Source organism: Spea bombifrons, chromosome 5, assembly GCF_027358695.1.
Source record: "Spea bombifrons isolate aSpeBom1 chromosome 5, aSpeBom1.2.pri, whole genome shotgun sequence".
Taxonomy (NCBI): domain Eukaryota; kingdom Metazoa; phylum Chordata; class Amphibia; order Anura; family Pelobatidae; genus Spea; species Spea bombifrons.
This window is the reverse complement of record NC_071091.1, coordinates 55,648,588-55,674,507: the sequence shown is the minus strand read 5'-3', so window position 1 is coordinate 55,674,507 and position 25,920 is coordinate 55,648,588. Positions and strand designations below refer to the sequence as shown.

At 36.1% G+C, this 25,920-nt stretch overlaps 1 protein-coding gene across 1 annotated transcript in view; it reads right to left on the bottom strand.

Moving 5' to 3' along the window:
- The window catches only part of CDH12 (cadherin 12), a 75,729-nt gene extending 50,799 nt beyond the window's left edge, over positions 1-24,930 (bottom strand). The window contains exon 1 of the mRNA XM_053466514.1: positions 24,644-24,930. Within this exon, the coding sequence (XP_053322489.1) occupies positions 24,644-24,880 (237 nt within the window). The 5' untranslated portion in view covers positions 24,881-24,930. The remainder of the gene's footprint in view (positions 1-24,643) is intronic.
- Positions 24,931-25,920: the final 990 nt, after the last annotated feature.

Sequence of the window (25,920 nt, the reverse complement as noted above, 5' to 3'; positions counted from 1 at the left end):
TTTACTTAAATCATTGTAAATGCAAAAATACTTATTTATACATATTTATGTATCTGTTGAACCAGAGTCAGCTTAGTAAAAACATACTATACAAACACAGGTGTGAGATAGTCTATGTTATTGAATCCTGGAATATAAACTCTACATATGACTTATATTTTTTTCTTGTCATTGACAATAAAAGGCACTGATGCCTCCTGAGTCATGATTATGGGATGCTAGAACATCTGTTACCCTACCGAGATATAGGCCATCAACATGTTATGTGATGGTAAACAGACAAATAAACATTTTCACATTTTGTTTAACCTACTGCAGTACACCCCACTGATACAACAAATAAATATATTTTGTTAAAAGCATACTCAGTATTTTATATTTAAGCAATGAAACTATTATGTACCATGGAAACACTGCAATCTGTTCCCAAAGGCTCAGTAAGAAGATAAATGATTAAGGGTATTGTAACTGTATTTTTTAAAAAAAATTATCTTGCTGTAAACAGAGAGCATATTTGGAGAAAAATAAGGGTTATTGTGCTTTCAATGAATTATTTGTTATAGCCTCGACATGCTGTTTAGATCATAGTGCTGCACAATATTTATATATTGCATTAGACAGTCTTGAATATCTTCATAGACAATGTAACAGGTTCACCAAGAGAGCTGTGGTAACTCCCAGAGATCACCCAGATGCATCCTCCTGTTGTCCCCAAAATCACTTCCAGCACCAGTCAGCATGCGCACCTTGGAACCCTGCTATGTGTACCCAGTAAGTAGACACAACTACCTTCAATTGAGTACAGCAGGAATGCACATTTTATTGTTGTAAAACATAGCCTCATATATCCACAGGACTCCATTAACATAGATAAACAGATACATGTATACAAACCAACCTTTAATTCTCCTGGCAGCAATCCTATCGATGGGATTAGTTAATCAATGGAGTTCCTACCTGTGCTATCTTTTTTTGACAGCCAGGCTGGAGCCATCTGGATGGCCCTGTATGGAAGGTTATTCTGTTACAGACAATATTAAGGGACAAAATATTTATATCACTTAAGAAAAAAGTTGGCATATACTCTAATCTCCTCTGACCGACCCTAGGAGCTTCCATGTTGTCACTCAACTGAGTGGCACGAGGAGGCTTCTCAGATAAGGTGGGTGAATTACCATCCCAGCCTTTAGTCCTGTCCCTCCCTGCCTCTAACCACACCCCCAGCTCCTTATTTGGGCACCTAAACTATTGGGGGTGTTATCAGTTCATTTATAACAGAGAAAGAAGCAAAGGATGCAAGAGCATTTTAAGACTTAATTTTCAAATATATTTTAATCTGACTGTAGGGACTTGTGAACACACATTTACAACATAATAGATTAAACCTGTAAATTTGTTAAAGGGCTGCCAGACTAATTTTTTTTACTCATCTCTCCACTAATTTATCCAAATTTCAGCCTGCCTTCAGTCCTTCAAAAAAATCCATAAAGACAGTTCTTTAGGGATGCCAACTGATACGTTAACTCCTTTCCTCTCCAGAATATGATGCCATATCCTGGCATTTGGGTTAACTACCTCATAAGGGATAAACTTATCCCACTCACTTTCCTCTAGCCTGTCCTTAAGCAAAGGTGGTCCAGATTGGACACCTGAAGTTTGATGGGGGATGCGCCTATTGGTGCAAGAAAAAAAAAAACATAAAAAGAAATATATACACTTTTCCCCCCAAAATCCTTATAGCTGGTCTCAGTTTACAGTCTCTGGTTCACTGGACAAAGCTTAAGTTCTGTGTGATAACATAAGATATCCTTAAGTTTAAGGAAGGAGTAAGGTCAACACATAACATATGTTATTTGTGAGTTACTTTCGTTTAATATACTTCTAGCAACATCCATCCCTAATAAACAGTTCCATGAGTCACATACGTCTAAAAAAAATGCCATATTATGCTTCATTACTCAGCTACCCCCAGGCACAAATTGAGAAATAAGTCATATTGTTGGGGGGGGCAGTGAATACTTCAAACCTAATTACTCATTATGAAACCAAATAAGCAAATATTAAACTCTTCACATTTTAATGGTATTCTCTTTAACTGTATTAACCAATACCACTCAACTTTTCCATGATGTCTTTTTTCATATCGTAAAAATAAACAAGCATGTCATAGTTATATGAAGAATGACTTTGTTCCCCCATGAAGTTTATTAAATCTTGTAATACACTGAAAGTTTCTATAATATCCTCCTCTCTCACCTCCAAGGCATTTATATTAATGATTGCTCATTTTTAAAACTAGCATAATCCAATAAAAAAAATAGAAGCTGCTATTTATAGATAGACATGTCACCATTTTGCTTCTCACTAATTCATCAAGAAAGTTTATAGTTTAACAAAACATTTGATTAATGTGTCTTATCTTTGCAAAGTCGGTTTGGAATGACATATTCTAGCAGCTAATTACATATAAAAAGAAGTTATATTCCCCACTGAGATGAAACACACACCCTACAGCTTTTGTTTGAAGTAATGTTACTTCCAAGCATGATCAATATTTCTCATAATGTACAAGTGAATGTAAAACTAGAATTTTATAGTAAAAAAGGGATTTCAGCTTTAGACCTTGTGGGCATCAAAACGTATTTTCCCATTGCCCTCTGAATTACAATTTCCATAGATTTATAACACGATCACCCTTGAGACACCTTTGCAGTTAGGTTCCATTTTAAAAAGAAAAGGTTAAAAATGAGGCACAATTTGGCTGAGAGGTTTCAGGAAAAAGGTTTTCAAACTGCATTATTTATTAAAAAATAAAAAAAAAAAAAAAAAAAATGAGTAATCCCCTGGGGTAAGTGTTAATATTTATTTTTTAATAAAAAAAATGAGTCTATTTGTTTTTACATAAAAAATTATATTATGAAGAAAAAGACCCTGCGTTATCCACATGCAGAAAATTTAGAGCCATGGGCTGAATGTGTTCTGCGTTTGAGGAATCGATTCATAAACACAGTTCTGCCTGACTGACATATTTTTCTTGTTTTCTGTTCTTGTCACAGTCAGAGAAGTGTAATTTACAAGGTCAGATTTCAAATTTGATTTGAAAAAAAAAAGCAGTTTACTTATAATAAGGAAACCCAAGCAAATATATTGTTTTGGAAGTAACATAACAAAAGTTATCAGTAAACTTTAGAGCAATATACTTCTCATTTTTAGATTTCATGCTTACTTTAACATATTTATATGTCACGCACAGCAAGGTTAGAGACACTGTTCCAGGTAGGACACAAGGAGCAGACGGGTGCAAGATCAAAGTCAAGCTGAGGTCAGGGTGCCAGAGGTCAGGAAATACTATAAAACGAGCCAAGGTCAGGAATCCGGAGGTCAGAGTAAACAGAAACAAGCCAAGGTCAAACACTGAAGACAAAACTAGAACGCGCACTTAGGAGTAGCACTATAAAACCATCAGAGGGCAAAGTCTTGATGACCACTAAGGGTTTTTAAAGGATGGGAAGTGACTACGCACCAATTAGAGGTATTGGCGCCAAAATATGAAAAGTCTGATGTCACTTCCCATTTGGTGGATTCCGGCGGCCATCTTGAGTGTGGCAAGACCGTAATCTATAAGTATAGGTGTCTGCAGTTCTTGATCTTACCAACATTAACAGCTGCTGCGGCTGTTGGCTGACAGAGGGGGTTCTCCCTCTCCTCTGTAATAGCTGCTGTGGCTGTTGGCTAATAGAGGGGTTCTCCCTCTCCTCTGTGGCGACGGCTGCTGGCTGACGGAGGGGTGTCTCCCTCTCCTCCTTGGCCGCGGCTGTTGGTTGATGGAGGGGGGTCTCCCTCTCCTCCGGGGTCTCTCTCTCCTTCATACCGGCAGCTGAGGCTGCTGGTTTATGGAGGGGGGTCTCCCTCCGTACCGGCGGCTGGCGATTCAGGTAGGTGGTCAATATAAATATATGTGTCCTGAGGTAGACCAATTGGAGAGCCTGAGGGGCCAATGCGCCATTCTTCCTGCCGTTAAAACATCTTAGAAGTGATAGATGTGTTAGAAGCAGGAAAAATGGGCAAGCATAAGGATCTGAGAGACTTTGACAAGGGCCAAATTGTAACAACGAGGTTAGAGGATCTCCAAAACTGCAGCTCATGTTCCCAGTCTTCATTGGTCAATACCTATAGAAAGTGGTCCAAGGAAGCGAAAGCGGTGAACCGGCGACAGGGTCATGGGTGGCCAAGGCTCATTGATGCATGTGTGTGGGGGGTGTTAAAATCCAACAGATGAGCTACTGTAGCTCACATTGCTGAAAAAGTAATGCTGGTTCTGAAATAAAGTTATCAGAATACACAGTGCATTGGAGATTGTTGAGTATGGGACTGTGTAGCCGCAGACCACTCAGGGTGCCCATGTTGACCCCTGGCCACTGCCGAAAGTACCTACAATGGCATGTGAGCAAACAAACTGGACCATTGAGCAACGGAAGAAGGTGGTCTGATCTGATAAATCATGTTTATCTTTACATCACGTGGATACCTGGAGAACACATGGCACCAGAATGCATCCACGGAGGCCGCGCCCCGCAACTTTCAGGACTTGAAGGAAAGGATCTGCTGCTAACATTCAGGTGCCAGATACCACAGCACAACTTTCAGAGGTCTAGTGGATTAGGTCAGGGCTGTTTTGGTAGTAAAAGGGGGACCTACACAATATTAGGCAGGTGGTCATAATGTTATGGCTCATCGGTGTAAAAAAAAAAAGAAAAAAAAAAAAATATATATATATATATATATATATATATATATATGTATGTATTCATTCAGAATCCTTCAGACAGGAAGGATTTGATACTTCATGACTTTTAATGCATAACCTAACCAGCAATGCAGTGATTGTATTTCTAATTGTTCATGTACATATTTTATTACAGGTGAATGAATCCTGCATCCTAAATTTGCCAGCGTTCATATGATTATTGTAACTCACTTTATAAATTCATCATGGAAAGAGCATAACACAAAATTATGCCCTATATTTTTACATTCTGATCAGATGACTAGTATAAAACACCACTATGTTCCTGTTACTTGAATTTATTATAAATTATATGATAATTATAAAAAATAATTAAAATAATTTTCTTAAATACCCAACATTTTCAGAGAACATGTGTTTGGAAATGGGTGGCCAGTCCCAGAAATGGTTAGGGTGCGAGACATGGCCTTGCTTACTTGAATAGCTATGTGGCAACACTAACGTTGTGGGTAGGCAAAGTGGCAGCTTGCATTGCTTTTGCACCTCCCTACATCAGATGATCTCCCCAATCAGTCCATGCTCCCCACGGTCTCCAAAAACAGGGCAGTGGGGCAGCTACCCAGGAAAGTGTCCGTAAATCAGGAGGGACCTACAAAAACCATACTGCTGAGAGGTATTGATTTGTGTTTTTACTCAGAAAAAACCCTCAGCATCTAAAATAACCACATAGATGGGTTATTATGTTCGGTAAGAAAGAGACAAACTGGTGATAGTAGTGGGCTAAGAGACTGGAATTAAATGGATATAAAATTCAGTTTTAATATAATATCTAAGTAAAACAATAAATATACTAAAGTATTGATATCCATTAGAAATACAGGAAATAAGGAAATAAAAAGTGCTCGTTTTGCATCCAAACCACCTGACGCGTGTTGCTGACAGGCTTCTTTAGAAGTGGAGGATGTGGTAATTTATAAATTATCTCGGGATGTTTTGTTCCCATTAATATTTTTTGCTTAGGAGGATCCCTGGAAGAAAGGCTTTGAATGGGGCAGGATGCCTGGACAAATTGTCTATTCGTGCTGAGCATGCAAGAGTTGCAGTACAAATTCTGTGCATCCAGCTAGTAGAATTGCCAAACTTGTTTACCTGGGTTGCACTTATCAACTATGCCAATCATTTTAAAATTATGTAATAATTTAAAATGAGTTTTTCAATGACAGCTTTCATAGTGGTGGAAGAGTCGAATAATTTCAAGAAATCGAAGTTCTCTTGCACATTCACCTATAGTTATATGAAGTGTATTAAATCTTTTAATACACTAAAAGTTTCTTTGATATCCTGCCTAGATGGCAACCATTTAAACAAATTGGCCTGCTGTACTTCCAACGTTACTAATGGGTATCACCATCTAGAGGGATAACATAATCACTTACATGGCCCAGGGGCATGACCTTGCTTAAGAATATAGGTCAGTGTTGTATTCAGTCATTTCACAACCAATATCTAATACATTCAGTTCCCTGGGGACAAGCATTGTTTTGCAGATGGTGGATTTAAAAACTCCGCTGGGCTTGGTGGACTGGAAACTGAGGCATTGATTATAAACACTGTACAGTCATAGCATGCTATGAAATATAAGCATAAAAATCATATTTCCTGCCTTTAATGACAGGGTGGTATTGCTAATGTTTTCTTTCTCCGGGGCGAGGATCAGACATATACAAGCCATTATCATTTATGCATGTTCAATAGGATACAGGCGAGACTATTGTACAAATACAAGTGCACTAACTTTAACTGTGTGCAGACCAGAGTAAAAGAACAGCCGTGGCATTAAAAATTGATGCAGGGGCTGGATGATGGTGCATATAACGGTCATTGAATATAGGTAGTGAGTTGCAGTGTAATAGGCATTACGTTTAGCTTACAGGTCAGACTTCAATAAAAGTGTATCGTACACAGTAGAGTAAACAGCATAGGGCACAGTTAGGGTTTGTTGGCTTATAACAGACCAGCAAGCAGCATTGAAGGGGCTGCCTCGTTGTATCGTAACAAGATTTCTGGGTATTTTGATTAACAACACAAGAGCATTAATAGGGCTGCTTGAGTGGATTTAATTGGGATACAGAATCATAGGGGGTCTAGATTTTAGGTCACAGAGCATGAGTCATGAGAGATTGGAAAAGATCACTTTGGATAAATCTGCTGCAAGGATTTGTTTCCCTCTCTTCCAATTTGTATTGTTTTGTGTGAGAATCAGTGCTGACATAAAGATTGCATCCATTAGCAAGTTAAAGTCAACATGTTTTATCATTTGATTCATGTGATTATAACAATAAATTGTTGCAGTGTTCAGTACTCTTTGGTTGTTAGCGCTGAGCATCTGTATTACCTTATTTCCCCGTGTATACGACGCTCCTATGTATAAGATGCACCTTATTTACACTTCTATCATGCCCAGGTTCCAGGATGAGTGTGATGTTAGCTGTGCTGGAATCTGGGTATGCCTGGGCATGATAGGAGTGTGATTGCTGTTAGCCCTGCCCCTCTACTTACACATCCATGCTATCACACACACATATTCATTAATTCCCCCCATTCATGCAGACTCATACACCCTCCCCCACCCTTACCTGAACTGCAGATCTTCTGGTGCCACTTGCAGACTTTGTTTCCCTCTGCGTTGCTCGAACTCTGAGTGAACTTCTCATGTCCAGCCCAGGGGAGCAGGAACGGAGCAGAGTCATGTGATGTGATGTACATTCACGTGACTCCACCGGATTCCTGTGTCTCCTCGACAGAACAAGAGACGCTGCTGAGCAACACAGAGGTAAGCAGGAAAAAATAATGTACAACCACTGTATAAGATGCACCCTGTTTTTACATCCCAAATTTAATTAATGGCCAAATGTGCATTACAGCAGTGGTTTGTTTTGGGTAAACCAGTAACATTTTCACCTATATGTAATGCCTTTAAACACAACTGAAAAAGCAAAATTAGTCAATCATAAATTACAGAAGTATACCCACAATGTAAAACTTTCATGAACCTAAGTAAACTTAAAGTATTAAGAGTATTCACAAAGTATTTTAATATGCATTTGTTTGTGGCAAGGCTGTCTGGAACATTAAACTGTCCCTTTAATAACTCTAATTTAAATGTGCATTAATTTAGGGGTGCCGGACGTAGGAGAAAAGTAAAGAATGATTTGACATAGAAAAATGTTAATTTTGTTTTAGCGAGGTTCATAAGTAAGCTTCAAAACATGTGCCAACAGCATCAGTTTGGGTAGAGATTAACATTTTACTTAACACTGACATTTTAAGGATAATTTCTGCTTGATTGAAATTTTACCTGCGAGCATACTAGCCATATCACATTACACCAAATAATCCAATAATATTTGCCTGTATTTAGATATCGTGGCTATGTTTTGAGCTATGTAAGGTACTAATCTCTCATTCTCACCTGCACAGGCTATCATTCTCCGTCCTTTGGTTCTTTCTCATATCATTCTTATTTTACATTGACAAAATTGGACTTTAATGAATATGCCCCAATGACATTTAAATTGCTAGTTTAGTTCATTACCATGGGAATAAATTAGTCACTAACAGCTGCAAGCTGTGAGTAGAATGCAAAATGTTAGGTTTCAGTTTAAAAGTCAAGAATTCCATGATGGGGGAAAAAAACACAAAAAGAACAGCGCAATGTTGTATTTAAATATGTATAATATATAGAATATACATTAATAGGTATATAGATTAATGGTTATCTCTCATATTTAAGCCTCCAAAATTATTTTCACTGGTTTAAAAAAAAAAAAGTCAACTTAAGTAAGAATCATTATCTATGGTAATGCAGAATTCTGTAGTTATAAATGATATCATGTAGTGGAACCTGACTAACGTGAGCCATCTAGAGATTTTTCAGACATTGCTCTTTGTAAAAATAATAATAACACATAAGTAAAAGGTTAATAGGCCCTTAGCCATCTCAGTCAAATACATATGTAATACATGATTAAGTTAAAGTGACAGCATGCTGCCAGCTGATCTATTGTGGCCAGCATGCAGGGGAAAAAAACAGATTTCTGCTAACATGCAGACTTTTTGTAAATTCCAACAGAGTATTTCATTCTTTTAGGAAATTCCCACAAGCTGTTTCATTCTTTATTTCTGACCTGTTTTCTACCTGTCTTTTTCAATCCTTTTATTTTTGCATTGTATATTGTATACGCAGTGTTCATATGACCACTTGGATTAGCATAAAATGTAACTAGTTATGCTCCAATACCTTTTGGGGTAGTATGTTCCCACTTTTCTTTTTTGTTTCTAGGAAGCAATTATAGTATAGATGTGCTTTTCTATTATTCACGTATAATCAAGAGGGTTACCTAAGACTCCATAAAAAGTTTAACTATAAGCAGGAAGGGGCAGCAATTTTCATTTGGGCGAGATGTGAATGCACTCTAATGGAAAGCCTGGGTATTGACCCTTTTCTCTAACAGCCCCATCACAGGTTGGCTTGAAGACTGGCTACCATAACAGCTGTCCCTGTGTTTTCAAAGCCTATACTTTATGAACCAAGACTATGAACTTTATTTGATATTATATGATTGAGAATAAATTAAATTAAATTAATAAATTAATTGTTCAGCTAGTATTCATTTATTTGGAAAGTAATGAAAAGGGAAATTTGAAAGAATCTTCGCCTTCAGATTTACACCAAAGGACTCACATGGAATATATTTATTCACTTCCTTCAAAACAAGGAAAGCAATTCCCTTATATCATAGTTATCACTTTAACGGAATAATCCAAATCCCTGGCACTTCTGGGACAGCACGTCAAGAAGGTACAGTGGAACGTGTTCTCACTGAAAGGGTTAATGTAAATGCTTTAGCAATAGAACTGTACATTTGTATTGTTTGTCAAAGATGTAAATCTAGAATAGATGCATTTGAAATAGAACTGCAAACTAAACCTTTTGAAAATATATTTGACAGTACATTTCTGTTGGCAGCGGAAATGTAACATAACCCTCTGGTCTTTTATTTTAGCACTGAGTTCTTTGTTTGGTTTCAAAATTGTTTATGAGGGAAGTGTATATTTTTGTTCAGAGGAATCTTTAATGTTTGTAGCTATGTTTTTCCTCTCCGAGTGAAACATTGGAGATAACAGAAGCCGAGAAAACACTGGATAAATAGTGTTGGTAAGACTTCAGGTACTGACACCTAAGTAATATAAATGAAGACATGAGTAAGGCAGTAGGTTGTAACAAGAGCTTAAAGTGGTCTATCAAAAGTCACTTGTTCCAGTGGAAATGGTATTTTCTTTTTATGTAATACAAAAAACAGGAAACCTTTCTTGATGACAAGTAGGCAAGTAGGGGAGGAAGGTCATGTGCTCGTGTGTCTTATTTTCAGAAAGCATAAGGAACGCGATGTATAAGTACGGTATGATATAGATAGCAATTTAAGTAGCAAACCAATGTATCACTTGGCATTTTTAAGAAAAACACAACTCTGTATAACATTTAATTACAGATCACTAGGGAATTGTGATGGTCAAGTCTGCAAGCTTACAGCCTCGAGGAGAAGACTGGAAATCAAAACACAAGGATCAGAGGGAGCCATACTAGTTGTAGATGACAATGAAAAGTGCTTTATTAGTGGAAGATAGGGCTGAAGGTCATTTAAAATAACTGGGATCGTTTGCAGATTTATTTTTTTTATAATGTTCACTTGGGTGGCAACAAAAATGTGTCATTAGGCTAACATATGTCTCTGCCCAGTTCCTCAATAGGGGGAATTTTAGCCTGAACCATGCTGGCTACAACCCAGCATCTCTTTCAGTGTTTGGGCCAACAAGCATGTCCTTGACATTCCATATTTAGTGGTCTAGTCCAACTCAAGGACCAAGGATGTTTTTTTAACAGATGTGAACCAAAGCATTGTTAGCACTTTTGCTAATGTCTTTGTATTGCTTTTTCCTTACGTTACTGTTTGCACGTCAACTTTGTTTGCACTGCTTTCACCAGAGAGCAATGTAACATGACTTGAAATTCTCTTGGGATGTTTTGAGAAGACAGCTCTTTTGTAATTAGCAGGCACACCTTAAGATGTCACATTGACATCACATTACTATTATTATATTTTCATTATTGTTTTATTTTTTGTCTTATGATATGCTTATCATACAGTGATCATAAAGCTGGAAGGGTCATTGAAGACTCATGCAAAGTCATTCAGATCCAGCAGGGTCTCTTTTGCTGTGTCTGATGTCAGCTTCGACACTGCAGGAAACAAATGTCTGAACATCTGTTTTGGCATTTAAACACTATTAGTGTAACTGCACTCACACCTCTACAATCACTGTACAAGAGTACTAGAATAGAGGGCATTCTATGCAATCATTGGTCAAAGAACATCCTTTATCTCAGAGCAGTTAAGCTCATTTGTGTCTTCCTTACTTACTTATGATCTTTATCATTCCAGGCCATATAACCATTGTGTGCCCAACCTTCCATCGATATTCCCTTTAAAATGAAGGTGTGAAGAGAGCTTTAGCACCGCTGTGTACATTAAAAAGGTGACAAATATGCTTAAGGTCAAACTGGCAATTTTTCTATTTAAAAGAAAAAAACGTAGTGATCAGGGCCAATATACATTACGTTTTAACTTCATTTTTTCATTATAGGCTACATGGGGATTCCTGTTATATTACAGTTGCAATTAAAATATATATTATTGCTCCAGTGAATGTCACATGTAGCTGTTTTATTCATGTTAAATTATTTTGATTAAAGGTTTTTGAACAGAAGCAGATTCTAGTGAAAATGCTACCATTTAGCAGAAGAAGTAACCTTTGTCTTTAAAGACTGGTGCAGTGACATATAGTACATATGAACTAGATATGGTCATCCGTCATTCCAGCATGTAATCGGGGGCTTTGCCCAGGGTTACATGAGAATTACTTGATTACTTTCCTTACAAACTTTTATATAAGAGATTATTGCATGGCCTACACAGTTCTCTATAGTTGCCCCTTTAACAGGATGATTGGGTTAGATGTTTTCCTCCTGCCTGCAATGTGTTTTAACCGATTCAACCTGGAATCTAATCTTGTGGGAATAATCACTCTTGTAAAAATGAGTTAAAAACTACTCTATGACTACAACAGGGATGGTCAAGGTTTTTAAGTAAAAACGGCGTTAAAGGTGCTGCCGTTAAAAAATCGGGTGTTCCATGTCATCCAGAAAAAAACTGGGTTAAATATTTATATAGCTGATAAAAAAAACAATACCAAAAGTAACAAAAAATAAGGAAATAGGACAGAAGTGAAAACAATGCCATTATCACTTTTACTGATTAATACCAATAAAAGAGCAACACTCATGTTTTTAGACAGTCCCCATAGTTGTGTTGTATCCATGCTCCCCAGGAATTATATTTCCCATGCATGTCATTAGCTATTGATGTTATTCTAACATTCGAGTTAATAAAATGTATTTTCTGAGTGACTGAAAATGCAAATCTGTTCTTTTCCAGCTAGCAGCTATGTGCAGCCATGTAAAAACGGTAGTTATTTGTTCTGATTTTTATTTTAGCCTATAATAACCCTGCAATAAGTGTAGCATAGTGATGTACTGGTTTTAATGTTTGTTTTCTTTTTAGCAAAATAGGTGTTTTTTTTTTAGTTCCTTCTGATTGTTTGAAGCTATGGAATGTTCGATAATAAGGAAATAATTATATTATTTTTAATTAAAATTATAAATAAATATTTCATATTATTATACTATACTGTATTATATATAAATATATATTTTGATAACTTCACATTAATGGGCAGCAATTATCTGAAGCCTCAACATGTGCAATACAATAAACCGAATAATTTAATCCAACAAATAAATGGATACTAAAAATATCAATCCCTTTAGTGCTCGAGATATAAAAATTGTAAATGTGTGCATTTTGTAAAAAGTATTTTTTTTTTTTTTTAAAGAGCATGTGTGGCAGAATACCAAAGCTCCAACAGGTCTATTTCGGCAAGAAGCTATTTAGAATAGTAAAAATAGCTTTATAGGACTGCACATTTCATAAGTATCAAATTATACAACCAATAATTTGCTGTGTTTTGCACCAATGTTAATGTTTGCTTTAAAGGCAAAGACAGCAAGGCATGGAAAATGGGTAAAAAGCACAAACACGCATGATTGTTAAAAAGAATATATCAAACAAATGAAACAGTTCTTTGTCTTGATTACATTTTATTACTATTATTTCTATAATGCTGACAGCTTATGCTTCTTACAAGACATACCGTATTTGCTCGATTATAAGACGAGGTTTTTTCCAGAGCAAATGCTCTGAAAAATACCCCTCGTCTTATAATCGGGGTCGTCTTCTAATCAGACCCCAAAAAAATGGCTGGGGCCATGCTGCTTACCGGTCGCGAGCAGCATCTCTTCCGTTAGAAGCAGGAGGACAGGAAGCTTGTAGCTTCCTCACAGAACTCTATCTCCCCCTCCCTCCTCTGGGGGCGGGGCCAGAGAAGTTGCTGGTAAAGCCGGTCCCCTGCAGAAGTCTTCGAGTGAGAGATCTGCAGTTCAGGTAAGGGGGTGGGGGAGGGTTTTTGGGTAAGTATGTGTGATTAATGTGTGAAGTATGTGTGATTAATGGAATGAATGAGTATTTAAATGTTTGTGAATGTGTGTTTGTGTGTGATAGCATGGATGTGTAAGGGGGGTGGGGGTTGTAGCATGGCATAGGGAGGCTGTAATCCCACTACTATCATCCCCAGGTTCCAGCATGTACTGGCTGCCTTGGCTTGATAGGAGTGTGATTGCTGTTAGCAGCAATCACACTCCTATCAAGCCAAGGCAGCCAGTACATGCTGGGTTAAAAGGCATATCATGGGGCTGAGTGGCATATAGGGGGTTAAAATGCATTTCTGGACCTCCAGAAATGCATTTTAACCCCCTATATGCCACTCAGCCCCATGATATGCATATATACCTCCAGAAATGCATTTTAACCCCCTATATGCCACTCAGCCCCATGATATGCCTTTTAACCCCCTATATGCCAGAGTGGCATATAGGGGTATAAGGCATATCATGGGGCAGAGTGGCAAATAGGGGGGGTATAAAGCATTTCTGGGGGCAGAGTGGCATAACTGGGGGGCAGGTTGGCAAATAAAAGGAAATTTAAAAAATATATTTACATGAATTAATATTTACTGGTAAAACTTTTTTTCCTATAGGGTCGTCTTATATTCAGGCTTTTTGTTTTTTTCCTAAATTAATATTTTGATTTTGGGGGGTCGTCTTATAATCGGGGTCGTCTTATAATCGAGCAAATACGGTATATTCAAAACTAGAATTCACAGACAAACAGATACATTAGGTAGAGAGATCCCTGCTCACTAGCTTACAATTTATTTAATCAAATGTTCATTGTTTTATGATGGTCAAACATACTTCAAACTGCAGTGATGTGTTGTGGCCAGATATCACATCAAAAGCCTTATATTTATATATTGTATTAATAATATATATTGTATTGGTCTTGCTGGTGAGGTGGGTGGGGTCAGGGAAAGTAAAGATTAGAAAAAATAACACAGAAACATTTTGTTTGACGGCAGATATTCCACCCACCTAGTCTGCTCATTTTTCCCAGTGTAAAGTCTCAAACCTTAATCAGCCCTTGGTCTCATCTTAGATTTAGGATAGCTTTATGCCTACCCCATGCACGTTATATTTCCCCCACTGTATTAACCTTTAAGACTTCTGCTGGAAGGCTGATCCACTTATCTTATAAACTAATAACCATACCTGCAAAATCTCTGTGTTTGACCTGGAGTCTCCAGGCAAAATGCTGCTTCCCCGGATCTTCTCCCCTTCTCTCTCTCTGTTGTTCCTCACCCACTTAAGGCTGCCCACGCACAGCTAACCAAATCTCCTTATGAAGCCACTTCCCCAACATACTTTGGAAACGTCCCAGGTATGATCACAGCCAAATATCTCCCCTATCATATTATGAGGGTTATGGGTTGATTTCATGTACTATGTAGCAGCCATCATAGGTCTTTTTAATCCCTACATTGTGCTCTGCATAGGCCCAAACACCATTTACATATTCATGACTTTCTTCAGATATCTGTATTTAAATGGCAGTACAATGTCTTTTAAGACCTATAGCATAACTCTAGCTTTAGGTTTATAGTTTAGAACACTGAAAATATTTAGGTAAATATGGTGATTGTGATCTAGAACGAGTATTGCAAATACAAAGAAAAATGAGATAGAGGTTAGAGGTGTAAATCTACAAAATAAAAAAAAATAGACTTTAGTAAGACAATTATATGATTGAATATGAATAATAGGTAGAAAGCAAGGCTCACAGAATAAGTAAAGGCCATCTTGTGCCAATGCAAGATTCTACAAAAGATGTTAAATCTATTTCACCAATATATGTGTAAATTTAATTTAAAAACTACCATCAGTTATATTTTTGTCAGAAATAAATGAATTGTGCTGAAAAATTCTGAGAGACTTGGATCAATAATGCTTTTTATTTTCAATGAGCCATATTTTTTAAAACTAACGCTAAGTATGTTTATTGCGTCTATTTGCTTTTGTTGTATCTATTTGCTCGATAGAGGTTCACAGATTTATGTTTAATTAATATTTTGTCATTTTGTTTTAATTAAATACATTGTCTTTGCAACGTAACAACTTCTTAGGAAAACTGTAAATGCTCAAAGTGAGACATGTTCTGGCCACAAATAAGTAGATTTTTTTTCCTTCTAATGACGTAAGAGCAGTCCATTTTTAGGGAGCTAATATTCACAGACTCTTCACAGATTCACTTTTAAAACTCCTTTTACACATTATTAAAAATAACCATTTCATTAGCATGTCTAACATGCCTTTAATATACTGTACATGTAAACGTTCAAGTGAAATTTAGTTAAACAAGTGACATAATGTAAATTATTTTGCATAGTTAACTCCTAATTTTGCTCAAAGTGATATTTTTAGACTTCGATTTTGTTCCACTTCATGTCTTGAAAGTCAATTGTGCAAGTTTAAAATAATGCGCACGTTCATCACAATTACAATGTTCCAATATATTTTCATTCAGCTCCTAATAATCGTAAAACGGCTCTCAAATTAACTTAGGATGAATGGGCATTTATTTCTTGCCATCGTTATACTGTGCTAATAATTAGTAATTATTTCAATTTGCATAATGGACTTCTATTTTGTACGCATTCATAATTATCCTATTATATTTGACAGTAAAAATATTATAGCGACCGACATAATAATACTGTGGATTTTCACGCAACATATTATACTGAAAGATGCAGTGATAATATTGTTGTTGATGAGAGGATTTCAAAAAGGCTAATCATTTGCACTATTCCTTCATCAAGTTGTAAATTACAGTTGGTATAGCTTCAGGAAAATGACTTGGTGATTTGTTTTTAGAATTTTTGTCTGTTTTGTGACCTAATTAATTAAATTGAGTCTTTTACAAGGTAGCCAGAATAATGTTTTGCCTGTATAATTCATTGACAGTACTTTGATTAAATCAAGATAGAGTCAAATATATTTTGCAGCACTACGTCTTAATCACATATACAAATTGACTAAAGTAATTGAATCGGAAAAGATTAAAAAAATTGATCTGATCTGATCTGATAAGACATGGATCTTGCACACGTTACACCAATTAGCTTTCATAATTTTGTTTTAAATGGAGTAACAAAATTGCTGAGAAGAGATACAAAAATGTGACAGTATTTATAAGTTCTGCTTCTTTGCCACTCAATGTTAGAGTTGCCTTAAAGCTCACTGTTTTAACCCCTTCAATCCCTGGGGTTTTTGGTACCTCAAGTCCCAGAGCAATTTTGCCATTTTTGCGGTATGTCAGTTCAGCGATTATACTCTTTTCCTATGTATAGTGTACCCATGTAAACTATATATTGTTTTTTCAAGGAGAGATAGAGATTTCTTTTGATACCATAGTTGGATGATTAGCTGAAAATTTAGAATTAGAAATTTAGTAAAAACTAACAAAAAATTGAAAAAAAATTTTTTTAAATTTTTCCCTCTGAATCCTCACAAAATTAGGTAAAGTGACAGAAAATTCCATCCAAATGTATCAATTACGTTGTCCTGATTTCAGAAATACCTAATTGGACCAGGGAGCATACTATACATTTTTTGTATCATTTTTATGCCTATGGCTTAACGGGTTTGGGGGTTGTGAACGGGGGCAGGAGGGTTATACTGGCTAGATGTTATGCTAGGGCAATGGAATGTAAGGTTTTTTCATTTTTTATGATTTTTTTTTATGTATATTTTTGTAATTTTATTTTATTTTTTTTTTAAATAAATTTGTATTTTTATATATGTTTTTTTTACACAAAAATGGTTAGAGGTCCTCTTAGGGACCTCCTGAACATGACAATGATGTCACAATGACATCACTTAGCTCACATTATTATTTTTTTATTATTATTTATATTATTATTTTAATGATTTTTTTATTATTATTTTTAAATGAATAACCGTTTTATTTTCCCCATCCTTTTCTGTTTCAGGACGGGAGGGGGGGTGAGAGACATGGTTTCTCACTCCCCTCCCCGCAATCCCCCTGCACCGATCACACTGTGATCTCTATGCAGGTCCTCACAGACGTGCATAGAGATCGCAGCGTCTGTGCCTCCTCGGAGGACAGGATATCCCCATTCTAATTCATCCCAAATGTGTTTGATGGAGTTGGGAGTCAGGGCCGGTCAAGTTCTTCCACACCAAACTCATGCAATGATGTCTTTATGGGTCTTGCTTAGTGCACTGGGGCACAGTCATGCTTGAATAGAGAAGGGACTTCCGCAAACTGTTGCCACAAAGTTGGAAGCATAGCATAATACTGAAGCATAACTTTACAGTTGTCACGTTGCAGTCAGGCACGTAAAATCTCCTGGCATCCACCAAACCCAGACTCACACATCAGACTGCCAAATAGAGAATCATGTTTCGTCACTCCACAGAATGCGTTTCCACTGCGGCATGTGGCTTTGCACCACTTGAGCCAACACTTGGCATTGTACTTGCGGATGGGAGACTTCCATACAGCTGCTCGGCCATGAAAACCCATTCCATGAAGCTTTCGCTGCACAGTTTTTGTGCTGATATTAATGCCAGTGGAAGTTTGGAACTCTTGATCTATGGAGTCAGCAGAGGGTTGCCGACTTTCACGTACCATGTGCTTTGGCACTTGGTGACCCAGATCTGTGACATTAAAACACCTTAATTCAATAATTAAGAGAGCTGTGTTCCAATATATATATATATATATATGTATATATATATTTAAACCCACATCATATGAACACCATTGAGACAAGTATTAAATTCCTGGTCTCAGGATCTGCATGGATTTTACTTCTCATTTCTTCTTCTCTGGTAATAGTGGGTAAGGAGAAAGGAAAGAACAAAAAAACAAAACATTTGTCACCAAATGCTGACTCTGGCCCTTGTAGCCACTAACCTTAAACTACATATCTATTAAGCAATTAAGGCGATTAAGAAACTAAAAATCAGAACCTATAAGTAGTTTTAATAAATACATGGTTTTATGCTTGAAGCTGCGACAGCAACAACTTTCCATTTATCTTCATGTGTTGGTTTGTTTAAGTATCGACAATATATCAAGTATTCTAGAAAGTACATAATGTATAAGAAATACCCTAAACACTTCATAAAAATACTGGATACTGTTGGAATATGAGCAACTGCTAACAATAATTATTTAGCACCTAATAACGGGACACTGCAGCATAATTTGCCCTTTAATGCATATAATAGCTCATGGATCCCTTAATATTTATAAAGTTTCCCTTTTGCAAAATGCATGCAGTGGATTCTGCAGAACACATCTGCTGACGCGTGATATACTTACCGCCAGTCAGCCCCAGCTCTGGTTCATGCTATATCGAGGGGCAGATATGTGCATGTGTGGAAAGTGCTGGCTTTGATTTCAATGGGAGCTCTTTCCTACCACTGCAGCAAAAAGTGTTCAACTATGAAGAAGGGAGGGAACTTATTTTTTGAAAAGAAAAAAAAAACGTTTTGAAAGAATGTATATTAACATACTCAGTAATCTACCCCTTCAATATGTTGTCTGTAGTATTTATAACTGAAGCCATGTATAGAGATATATATACATAGCTTAAAAATATTTTAACTATAAAAGGTACTAACATGAGATATCAATCTGCAGATGCCATGGTTTGCTCTGCAATTACCTTATTTTAATTTGATCTGAATGCGTAGATTTAGTTACGCTTGTTATATTTCATTTTGTCAGCCTGTTTTAATTTGACAACAGAATTCAATTTCAGAATTCATGGAAAAAAAAGCATTTAAATGTATTAACTTTCCAGCGCTGCAAGTGTTGCCGCGCTCTTCGACAATATTTCTAAGGAACAGCCTTAATACAGGCTTTTCAATTCTCTGTTACTCTCCGCCAAATAACGTTATAAAAACTCAATTCTGACTCAATATGATATTACCCAGGTTTATAAAACAAAGTCATTTTTTCTGCAAAGTATTATAAAATATATGAAAAGTTGTGCAATCTGGAATATATTTATTACCAATTACAGTGTGTATGTGGTTTTTTTTAACCAAAACTTCAAATACATCTTTTTTATTGATGGCAATAAAAAAAAAATTGTTGGTTTATGTCAGCTCCAGATATATACTTGTAACCCTTTATATGTAAAACACGGACAATCCTGGATATTTGATAATAAAAGGAAAAAAATAACTTTTCAGAAGGAGTACTTTTGTTTCAGCAAAACATTACTATGCTTCAAGCGACCACCAAAAATGATCAAACGACTACTTGGTTCCAAATCGCCGTTTTTTTCACGCATGAAATACTACCTAGCCTTCAAAACCGTAGTTGCAAATTCACTGGCAATACAAGTTGTCACTTTTCTTTCCTTGTACACTTTTTGATTCCTTATATTTTTTCAAAATGTCTACTGCTTTGCCAGTGACTGACCTTCCAACCAGACATTTAAATGCGGCTGTCAATTTCTTCAAACAATATTATTGTAATATGAAATACCTGAACCTTATGTCATGCTCTGTGACTGCAAATTCAGCATCTCAAACCAACCCTGCTATGGGAGATCAGAAACCTGTTTTAACTCTTACGTGCATTCTTACTTATATCTTGTTAGCACTTAATACTTTGGTATCCCTACAAGTACACTGGACAAGAATCCTTTCCAACACTCAAAAAGGAGACGCTGGGCTTATCTTGATGTTCTCTGACCTGTGTTTCCATAAAAACAGAGAACGTGGGGCTTCATGGATTTTTTTTTCACCGAGATGACATTTAATTGTCCATTTTCACTCATTATTTCCTGGCCCTCTGTTTGCCTTTTATTATCTTCTAAAAACAAGTGAGGTGAGACATAAATGACAATGAACCCAAACCAGGTTAGTTTGGGCAGAAGTGGTGCACAAAGGCTGACCTCTGCCACGTAGGTCTGAAAAAGCCAATGACCAGTTATTATTCTTCTGAAATGTGCTTCTTGTAAAGTGCAATCTGTGTCCTTAGAGATAAAAGACAAAATGTATGAGCATTATCATTCCGTAATATTCTTTGTATAAATCTCTGGCATGCTGTTGTATGAAATAAACAAATGGAGGAATTGCTAATGTCCTCATTATCATATCCATAAGAAACATATCCGATTACGGTCTCATTCCTCATGTCTCATTTCCACGGAATGCTGAAAATATAGCTGCCAAACCTGTGGATTACTGTTTTTCTTTCCTAGTGTTTAAAACCAGTGGGTATTAATATTAAGATGATGCTTTTCATTACCAGCTTACAATAAAATACACTCTAAAGAAATTTAGTTTATACATGGTATCATAGGCTTGTTCTTTTATTTTTCATGATCTTGTTGATGTCAATAAACTGTACCCAATTGCCTGTAACCAACCCCAGAGATTTACTACACAAAGTTTTCTTATTTCTTATGTCATAATTTACCGGCACACTTTTTTTTCCCATTATATGTTGTGACATAACTTGCAGAAGATAAAAAAAAAAGTTGAAGGTATTTGAAAGACCAAGAATGATAAAGGAAGTACAGTGACATGGTGAATTATGGCACCAGGGCTAAAATGAAAGAGAAATGCCCAGAAAAGGTAATAAATTGGAATGAATTGAAAGAGACTGGTGACGGTAAAAGGAAGACAGAGAGATCTAAAAAAAAAAAAAAAAAACGCATGAGCTCTTACGCTCAGTAATGTGTTATTTTACCTTCTATTTTTGCTGGTTCTTAGGGTATTAATCAAATATGGCATTATAATATATATATATATATATATATATATATATATATATATAGATATAGATATATATATATATATATATATATATATATATATATATATATATATATCTATATCTATATATATATATCTATATATATACAGTATATTTATATATATATATATATATATATATATATATATATATATATATATATATATATACAGTATATTTATATATATATATATACACACATACATACACAGTGTCAAGTTTATAAATCCATATCTTGCAACTTTAAACCAATGTCTAAGGAGCACATCAATGGTTTCTGCTGAGAAAAAGGAGACAATATATCACACATTGTGGGTATCACCAAGGGTAAGTTTCCATTGTCATACCCACAATGTGTGAATATATTGTCTCCTATTTCCAGTAGAAATCCTTGGTTTGCCCTTTTACTTTCATATATATATATATATATATATATATATATATATATATATATATATATATATATTGCTCATCAGTATGTAATATATCTTATAAAGAGCATTACTTTGGCTGATTGGCAGCAGGTACTGGATTTTGCTAAACCTCAAAATCTCCTATGCCTGTTTCCTAATGTGTGATTAGTTTTAGCATTCTTATATTCCTTTACCACATAATTTACAATCACTGCAATATGCTGTCACATTTATTGACTGCTTGGATGCTGTGTTACTTACTTTGTTTTCCTTTATGCAGTGCAAAGCTAATTGATGTCTGCTTTTTTTCTTAGCTGACTGTGAAAAAAGTATAGCTTTCTCTCTTTTTTCTCTCTCTCTTGTTGTTGTCTGTTTTCTGCTGAATCCCACCATTTGCATTTGCCCCTTTTCCCACCCCCCAGCTTTAGCCCATGCAGGTGGTTTGTTCAGCCAAACACATTTACCTATATGTGATACATACCTCCATGCGGAAACAATTATTTAATATTATTCATGGGTGCACAGCATTCACTGTGATTTGGTACCCACAAACTTAAAGGGTTGGAAGACAGACACACACATTAACCCCTAAAACACATTTAAGAGGTTAAGGCTACACAGTCAGTCTCTTGGGCTGATCAGGCAGTAGGGAGGGTCATGGGTGGTCCCTACACTGGTGTAGGGACTGAAGTAACCTCTGCCTCAGGGTGCCTGTGGCAGCTGGGATCCAATCAATGTGGAAAAGAGGTTAATCTTCACAATAACACTATATTGTCAAAAAAATCTTTATTAATCCATAGGCAAGGGCAGTAGAAAAGTCAAACAAAAATGCAACAACTAATGCATTTTGTGCTAATAGTGCCTAATGATGTACCTGATTGACTTTTCTGCTGTACTTGCTGATGCATTAATAAATGACTTTTGACAATATGGTATTCTGCTGACAATAACATTACTGCTGGAGTTCTGGTGCCACTTCTTTCCCTTTTAATATTAGAGGAGTTGGTTCTTCTGCGTACTTTTTTGTTGTGTCCTAATTTGAACTATGTCACTCTTTTGGAGTTGAAAAACAGGCCAAGACTCATTGGCCCACCAGCTTTTGATGGTGCACCCTTTGGCATATGCAAGTCTGTATGAAACATGACTAGGAGAGGTAACATATATTTTAGGAAGTAAGGAGAATAAACTTGGTTAGGAAGGTTAGATATTTTATATCTTCAGGAGTATAGATGGGAACGTAGACCCCCAAGGCTTCTTGGTGCAAAATTGGGTTATTTTAAGGTGCTAATAATGCGTTCTAATGAATTCTATAGTTATTTATGAGCACACATTGTATACATAGAACCAATGATAGTTAGGCAAGCTAAAGCTTTGAGCAGAGGAGAAAGCCCAGCCAGTGGGAGGAAAACATTCTTTAGGTATAATGGAGAAAGAGGAACAACAAAAAGCTGCATTGTTAGACTTAGAATTGTAGTGGAATTAGGTGCTTTTGAGACAGGGGTCAGTGTATTGCAGGCTGTCTAAATAACTATTTCTGCTCTGATTTTAAAGCTAGTTGTGGAAAGAACACACCCCAGTTGCATACCTACCGCACACAATTCTGAGAATGAAATTGGGACCACTGGGTCTTGAAAAGCAAGACAGAGGTACAGCTTGGCAGGACAGAATAGCAAAATCGGAATTGCCCTGTGCAAAGTGGGACAGTTGGGAGACATGCTGTTGAGACAGTGACAGATCATACATGTCTCCTTTTACAGAAAATAATGTTTTAAAGGTTTTGTCAGATTCAAAGTTGTGGGTTCAGATGAGTTACATCCAAAGGTATTTCACAAAATTGAGGTCCATGCATGCAGCACCACTCACTTAACTATTCAATCATTGCCTTAATGTGTAGTTCCTAATGACTGAAAAATTGCTCATGCAGTAAAAAATAATAACTCTGGGAACTAGAGGGCTGTATGTCTTACAATAGCAGTGTGAACATTGATGGAAACCCTACTCATAGATAAGATGAGGTTTTATTGCAAATAGATTATGCCGAAACAATCTTATTGAGTTCTCCGGCACCATAACTAAAATAAAAAATAATGGTTAATAAATGGATGTAGCATATCTTGATTTAAGTAAAGCATTTGATCCTGCCCTACACCGTAAGTGACTTCATAAAATGCATATGTTGGGATTGGACTTAAAAGTAGTTGGTTGAAAAGATCCCGGCTAAATAATAGGAAACAGAGGTTTGTAGTAAATAAAGTACATTCAAGGGAAGGAAGGGATACTAGTATAGTTCCAGGTCAGTCACAGGTTCTATTTTATTTAATATAGTCCTTAATTATATTACTTCAAAGGAAGGTATGCCTTTTTCCAAACGACACAAAAATGTGTGAAAGGGTTAACATCACAGGCTGGTACAAATCAAATGTAACTTTATAAAAAAAAAAAAAAAAAAAGTAGACAAATGGACTAATGTTTAGAATGTAAAATATAATGCGGTCAAGTATAAAATAATGCATTTACGACACGAAAATCCAAGGGCTCCAACATCTACATCAGAAGAAAGGGTGATATAAAGGCTAGCAGGGAATATAGTAAAATTTCAGGAAGAGCCAGTAGGATAATAGGTTTACTAGAAAGCGGTATCAGTATCATAGCTGCCAACGTTTGGAAAAAAATCGAGAGACTCTTTACAGCACAGATATCAATTACTCACTTACAAACGCACTCTCCACTTTCTTAATACATTTATATAGCGCCAGTATGTTCTATAGCGCTGTTACAATCAGTGGAATCACTTAAAAGCACACACAATGACAAAGTGGAACAAACGTAGAAGTGGGCCCAGCTCTTGCAAGATTACAATCTAATCGGTGGTTGAGGAGGAAGTGAATCAATAGGAAAGGACTGCTTGGATGGGGATGAGAGGATGAACGAGGCTGCTGGGAGGTATGAACCATTGTAGGACTATGACAGCTAAGAAGACATTGGTCAACTGTTTGTTTTTACTTTAACCATACCTAGATAAAATAAAAGGGAGAATACCATACCTTCCCCACATACTGTGGTTCAGAGCCCATGTATTCCTCAAGTACAAAGAACTGATTCCACACCCAGCCTCGTTTAACTCTCTGAGCAGCTGATCTCCTTCCCGACATGGTGATAATAACATTTTCTTTCTGCTTGGATGCTGAAGTCTGTGGTGGCTGCTGTGACTGCAGTGGCGTTAACAGACCTCCATCAAAAAGGAACCAAAGAAGCAGCGACAAGCAGTTCCTTGTAAGCATTGGAAAAGACTTCCTTACAGCCAGGTAGTTAAAACTCCAACACTTATTGCAAAAGTGTGGGATCCAGTTTTGAGGTGTATGTTTCTTCCCTTTTTACCTTGGGCTGTTACTGTGTTAAAGCATGTACAAAACTTATGTTCTCTCCAAATAACAGCTTTGGCATCCTATTAATATTAATCAATGAATACCTGGAATTAAACAAAGACAAACAATATATTAAACATGTTTGGCAATTTTTAACTATATCTATATATAAATATATATATATATATATATATATAAATATATATATATATATATATATATATATATATATATATATATATATATAAATGAATTCCTAATATACTATATTGGCACTAAACAGTTAATTGTTTTCTGGATGCAGTGATATGAAAAAATGTGTTGCAGCTAGATGATTGCCACATTTCAAATAACTGGCAGCCGCTTCATCTAGTCTTATATATCAATTTCCTGAATGCAATTTTGTAGAAAATATGTAACAGTTTTAGAAAATTTCCAGTTTAATCTGCATCACACTCTGATAAGGCTTTATGAGGCTTTTATGCATAAACCATATCAAATGCATGCAATTTTGAGGGAAATTGCAACAGGGACAATTTTGCTCGTTTGCGCTACCATTATTCAACTGTTAATGACGCAATTCATTTAAAGTGGAGGCATATAATCATGTAAGGATGAACAACAGCTGAGTAATGCAAAATGAGAGGAAAGGCGTTAGCAGACGCCACATGAAAATAAAAGTAGTTTATTGTGTATGAAATAAAACATATGATATTACATTTAAATATGCACAACATGAAAAACAAAACTATAAAGATTTTATGAACCAAATCATGACAACTCAATAAGATCCCAATTACACAAAAAATGCACACCATAAAAAGACTGAATAATCTGGTATTAATGTTTATTCCAAAATATTACTTTGTCAGCAGCAGGCTACTCTAAACAATATTTTAGAGACTGGGACTTAGCGAAGCTTATTTTCTCTTTATACTTTTTTTGGACAGTTAATC